This window comes from Falco cherrug, chromosome 19 (genome assembly GCF_023634085.1).
Source record: "Falco cherrug isolate bFalChe1 chromosome 19, bFalChe1.pri, whole genome shotgun sequence".
Classification (NCBI taxonomy): domain Eukaryota; kingdom Metazoa; phylum Chordata; class Aves; order Falconiformes; family Falconidae; genus Falco; species Falco cherrug.
The window spans coordinates 4977322-4982697 of NC_073715.1; the positions used below are offsets into that span (position 1 = coordinate 4977322).

Below are 5376 nucleotides of genomic sequence, written 5' to 3' on the forward strand. Positions count from 1 at the left end.
GGTTTGGGGTGTCTTGGGGTTTGCTGTGTCCTAGAGCCGGGTTATGGGGTTCCCAGGGTTTGGGGTGTCCTAGAGCCCTGGGTTTGGGGGTTCTTGGGTTTTGGGGTGTCCTGGGGCTTGCCACGTCCTAGAGCTGTGTTTGGGAGTTCCCAGGGTTTGGGGTGTCCTGGGCTTTGCCATGTCCTAGAGCTGGGTTATGGGGTTTGCAGGGTTTGGGGTGTCCTAGAGCCGGGTTTGGGGGTTCCCAGGGTTTGGGGTGTCCTAGAGCCAGGTTTGGGGGTTCCAAGGGTTTAGGGTGTCCTGGGGTTTGCCACATCCTAGAGCCCAGGTCTGGGAGATCCCAGGGTTTGGGGTGCCCTAGAGCCGAGTTTGGGGGGTTCCTGGGGTTTAGCATGTCTTAGAACCCAGGTTTAGAGTGTCCTAGAGCCTGGGTTTGGGGTGTTCCTGGGGTTTGGGGTGTCTCCTCGCTGCTGGCAGGCTCCTCACGCTGCCCATCCCCAGGGGAGCCCCACCGTGGTGCCTACACCATCTTCATGAAATCCCACCGCTGCTACGACCTGATCCCCACCAGCTCCAAACTGGTTGTCTTTGACACTTCCCTGCAGGTGGGCTGGGCCAGGAGGCAGGTTTGGGGCTGGGGGCCGCGGGATGGGGGCTGGGCTGGAGCCTGGGGGCTTTTAACTGGGCTCAGGGGGCAGGTTTGGGGCTGGGGGCTTTTAACTGGGCCCAGGGGGCAGGTTTGGGGCTGGGAGATGGTTTCAGGGCCCTTCCCCCACCCTGTAAAGGTCTTAGGTGCTGGGGTGGAGGGACATGGGCTGCTGGGGGGGGGTCCCTGTCCCTCCCGTGACCCCCGCCATGTCCCCCCCCCAGGTGAAGAAGGCTTTTTTCGCGCTGGTCACCAACGGCGTGCGGGCTGCCCCGCTGTGGGACAGTAAGAAGCAAAGCTTTGTGGGTGAGCAAACGGGATGGGGAGGGGTCTGGGAGGGGTCCTAGGGGGTCTCGTGGGACCCTGCTCACCCTGCCCATCCCCCCCCAGGCATGCTGACCATCACCGACTTCATCAACATCCTGCACCGCTACTACAAGTCACCCATGGTACGGAGCAGGCGCCTGCGCTGAGCTCGTCCCCGCGGGGACCCGGGGTCCGGTTTCTACCCTCCCCCCCCCGCGACAAAGCGAGCGATGCCGGGTTTGATCCCAGTTTGTCTCCTTACACCCAGGTGCAGATTTACGAGCTGGAGGAGCACAAAATCGAGACGTGGAGAGGTGAGAGGGATGGCCGCCGGCTGCCTCCCGCTCTCCCAGCCCTGCCTGGTGTGGCCGCAGCCCCCCGCCTCTGCCCCCCGCCTCTGCCCCCCGCCTCTGCCCCCCGCCTCTGCCCCCCGCCTCTGCCCCCCGCCTCTGCCCCCCCGCCTCTGCCCCCCGCCTCTGCCCCCCGCCTCTGCCCCCCGCCTCTGCCCCCCCGCCTCTGCCCCCCGCCTCTGCCCCCCCGCCTCTGCCCCCCGCCTCTGCCCCCCGCCTCTGCCCCCCGCCTCTGCCCCCCGCCTCTGCCCCCCGCCTCTGCCCCCCGCGGCGCTGCCGGTCCCCTCAGCGTCTCCTCTCCCCACAGAGGTCTATCTACAAGACTCCTTCAAGCCCTTGGTCTGCATTTCCCCCAATGCCAGGTACTCCCCTGCTGCGGGGAGGGGGGGGGGGGGCACAGCTGGCGGCGGCACCCTTGGGTGCGAGTCTGGGGTCTGTGCCAGCCCCACTGCCCCCTCTCCCTTCTGCCCCGCAGCCTCTTCGACGCCGTCTCCTCCCTGATCCAGAATAAGATCCACCGCTTGCCCGTCATCGACCCCGACTCGGGGAACACGCTCTACATCCTCACCCACAAACGTATCCTCAAGTTCCTCAAACTTTTTGTAAGTCGTGCCCCCCCCGCCCCCCCACCTGCCCTACCGCGGCGGCGGGGGCCACCCCGAGCCAAACCTGGTCCAGGCTGTGCCACGTACCCCCAGCTCCGGGGTTGGGCGCAGCTTCGGTGCCTCGCAGCGGATTTTTTGGGTGCTGGGAGCCCCCCCAGGATGCTGCATGGACCCCGCAGCCCATCTCTGCCTCCCCTGACCGCGCCGCCTCAGCCTGGGGGGGTCCCCCGGCCCCCGCTCCGCACCCAGCGCTCTCTGCTTTCACTCCTAGGACCCGCGGCCCAGGCCCCCCACAAGCCGGGGGGCGACCAGAGCCGGCAGCGCCGTGGGGCCTGGGGCACAGCAGGCCGAGCCAGCGTCAGCACTGTCCCCCCTCCCCGTCCCCTGCAGATAGCAGAGGTCCCAAAGCCCGAGTTCATGGCCAAGACGCTGGAGGAGCTGCAGATCGGCACCTACAGCAACATCGCCGTGGTGCGGACCAGCACCCCCATCTACGTGGCGCTGGGCATCTTTGTGCAGCACCGTGTGTCTGCTTTGCCGGTCGTCGATGATTCGGGTAAGGATGGGGACCGGCGCGGGTGTCACAGCGTGTGTTGGCTGTCCCCAAAGCACCGGCTGAGGTGTCCACGTTTCCTCCGGTGTGCAGGGGACCAGCCGGACGGAAACGGGCACCGTGGGCACCTCTCACAGCCGTTTCCTTCCCTCCCTAGGGCGGAGGTGGTGGATATCTACTCCAAATTCGATGTTATTGTGAGTACTGGGGGGCAGGAGGGGGGAAACCTGAACTGGGGGGGGGGTGGGGGTGGTCCTGTGTGACCCATTTGTGTCCCCAACGCTTCTCCCTGCCCAGAACCTGGCAGCTGAGAAGACCTACAACAACTTGGACGTGACGGTGACGCGGGCGCTTGCAGCATCGCTCCCACTACTTCGAGGGCGTCCTCAAGTGTTACAAGCACGAGACGTTGGAAACCATCATCAACCGCCTGGTGGAAGCCGAGGTACCAGTCCACCGGGGCACCGGTGATGGGCAGGGAGGGGGGGCTGGGGTCCCCCAAACCGGCCTCAGCCCCCTCCCTGTGTCCCCCCCACCCCCAGGTTCACCGGCTGGTGGTGGTGGATGAGAGCGACGTGGTGAAGGGGATCGTCTCTCTCTCGGACATCCTGCAAGCCCTGGTTCTCCCCCAGGGTCCTTGAGGCAAGGGGGGGTGGGATTCAGCCCCTCCCGGTGCCCCCCCCCTTCCTGTCCTGCCATGCCGTGCCCCTCCCTGGGCTGGCGGGGGACCCCTGGGGTGGGGACCCCACTCACCAGCAGCATCCAGCAATAATCTCCAGCCGTGGGGCAGCCCCCCGGCGCCCCAGCCTTTCCCAGGGGGAGGAGAGCCTGTGGGGACCCCCCCCACACACACACACGCCACGTGCTGCGCCCCCAGAGCCACACTGGTTGGGCTGGGAGTACTGGGGGTAGCCCCACCGGCGTGCAAGGGCCAGGTTCACCCACCTCCAGGCCAGAGCAGACCCTCACCCCACCACGCTCCCACCGAGGGATTTCACTTCTGTTCAGTTTTAATCACCCTCGATCAGCTCCGTCCGGCCTGGGGCTGCCCCCCCCCTCCTGCATCTGCCCCCCCCCACCCCCCCCACCCCCCACTGCTTTGTGCTTGGAGAAAAACTGCAAATAAACACAGACCTGGCACAAAGCCAGCCTCGCTGCGCTGCGCTCAGGGGGCACCGGAGCCGCGGGAGGGGGGTACCCACACAGGGGGTTTGCGCCCCCCCCCCCCCCCCCCCAATCCTGCTGTGGGAGAGGGGGAATCTGCTGAGCTCACCCAGACCCTAAATCCCTGTTTGTTCCGCCTGTGGGTTTTCTAAAAAGCTGGGATTGGGGACAGGACGGGGACCCGGTGGGACACGGGGACCCTCGTGGTGGCGGCCACGGTGAGTGGGGGGTGTCAGGGTGGGGAGAGGGGGAAGCTGGAGAGGGGGGGAGGGGTGGGGTGCTGGGGTCCCCGTGGGGTGCTGGTGGGGGTCACCGGTGGTGTGGACGCTTGGGTTCGCTGCCGGTGGTGCCCCTCGGGGGAGGCGTGAGGCCCAGCCGTGCTGAGCGTGGCACATTCCTGGCGGGGGGGGGGGGGAGGCTGAGACGTGCCCCCCCCCCATACCAGCTCCCACCAGCACTGGGGTCCGGCACAGGCTCTGGCACAGCGGTGCGAGGTGAGAGCTGGGGGCAGCTGTCTATGGGGCTGGAGGGGGGGGGGGGGGGTGAGGCTGGAGGAGGGGTCCTGGGCGGTCTGGTGCTGTACTGGGGGGTGGTGACCCCCACCACGACCAGCTCCCCCCCCGCCCCAGCTCCCACCAGCACTGGGGTCCGGCACAGCGGTGCGAGGTGAGAGCTGGGGGCAGGTGTCTGTAGGGCTGGGGGGGTCCTGGGGGGGCTGTTCCTGTACTGGGGGGGCTGATGCTGTACTGGGGGGGCTGATGCTGTACCAGGGGCTGGTGGCCACCCCCCCGCCTCAGCTCCCACCAGCACTGGGGTCCGGCACAGCGGTGCGAGGTGAGAGCTGGGGCAGGCGTCTGTGGGGCTGGGGGGGATGTGTGAGGCTGGGGGGGTCCTGGGGGGTCTAATCCTGTACTGGGGGGCCTGATTCTGTACCGGGGGCTGGTGACCCCCACCAGCACTGGGGTCCGGCACAGGCTCCAGCACAGCGGTGCGAGGTGAGAGCTGGGGCAGGCGTCTGTGGGGCTGGGGGGGTCCTGGGGGGTCTGTTCCTGTACTGGGGGGGCTGATTCTGTACCGGGGGCTGGTGACCCCCACGACCACCAGCTCCCACCAGCTCCCACCAGCTCCCACCAGCACTGGGGTCCGGCACAACGGTGTGAGGTGAGAGCTGGGGCAGGTGTCTATGGGGCTGGGGGTAGATGTGTGAGACTGGGGGGGTCCTGGGGGGTCCGATCCTGTACTGGGGGGTCCGATCCTGTACTGGAGGGCCTGATGACCCGCACCAGCACCAGCTCCCACCAGCACTGGGGTCCGGCACAGGCTCTGGCACAGCCGTGCGAGGGGAGAGCCGGGGCAGGCGTCTGTGGGGCTGGGGGGGGTCCGGGGGGGGCTGATGCTGCACCGGGGGGGGCTGATGCTGTACCGGGGGCTGGTGCCGGTGCCGGTGCCGTTGCCATGCCGCCGCCGGAGGGTTGCTAAGCTCCGCTCCGAGCCCGCGTGGGCTGCAGCGCTCGGTGCCAAACCCGGCATCGCTCGCTTTGTCGCAGGGGGGGGAAGGGATCCCGGGGGGGGGTGGGGGGGTGGGGGGTGGGGGGGGGCGCACCCCCGGAACGGTTGGTGGGGTCCCTACGGTGTGCCGAGCTCCCGGCCACCTGGGTTACCCCGGGTGGGGGAGGGGGCTTTGGGGGGGGGGGGTGGGGGGCACTGGCGGTGCCACCAGGCAGGGCACGGGGGTCCCCATTGCTGCACGTG

The 5376-nt window shown here is 68.3% G+C and overlaps 2 protein-coding genes across 2 annotated transcripts in view; both read left to right on the forward strand.

The window, feature by feature from the left end:
• The window catches only part of KMT2D (lysine methyltransferase 2D), an 18097-nt gene extending 18024 nt beyond the window's left edge, over positions 1-73 (forward strand). Inside the window, 1 exon segment of the mRNA XM_055697245.1 lies at positions 35-73. Coding sequence (XP_055553220.1) covers positions 35-73 — 39 coding nt within the window.
• A 287-nt stretch (positions 74-360) lies between these two features.
• Positions 361-3555, forward strand: PRKAG1 (protein kinase AMP-activated non-catalytic subunit gamma 1). Its single transcript, XM_055697197.1, is given in 11 exon segments — positions 361-605; positions 871-952; positions 1037-1095; positions 1221-1266; positions 1610-1664; positions 1778-1904; positions 2298-2463; positions 2554-2657; positions 2758-2811; positions 2813-2905; positions 3003-3555. Coding segments are annotated over 11 exon segments (957 nt in total). The 5' UTR covers positions 361-533; the 3' UTR covers positions 3102-3555.
• The last annotated feature ends 1821 nt before the right edge of the window (positions 3556-5376 follow it).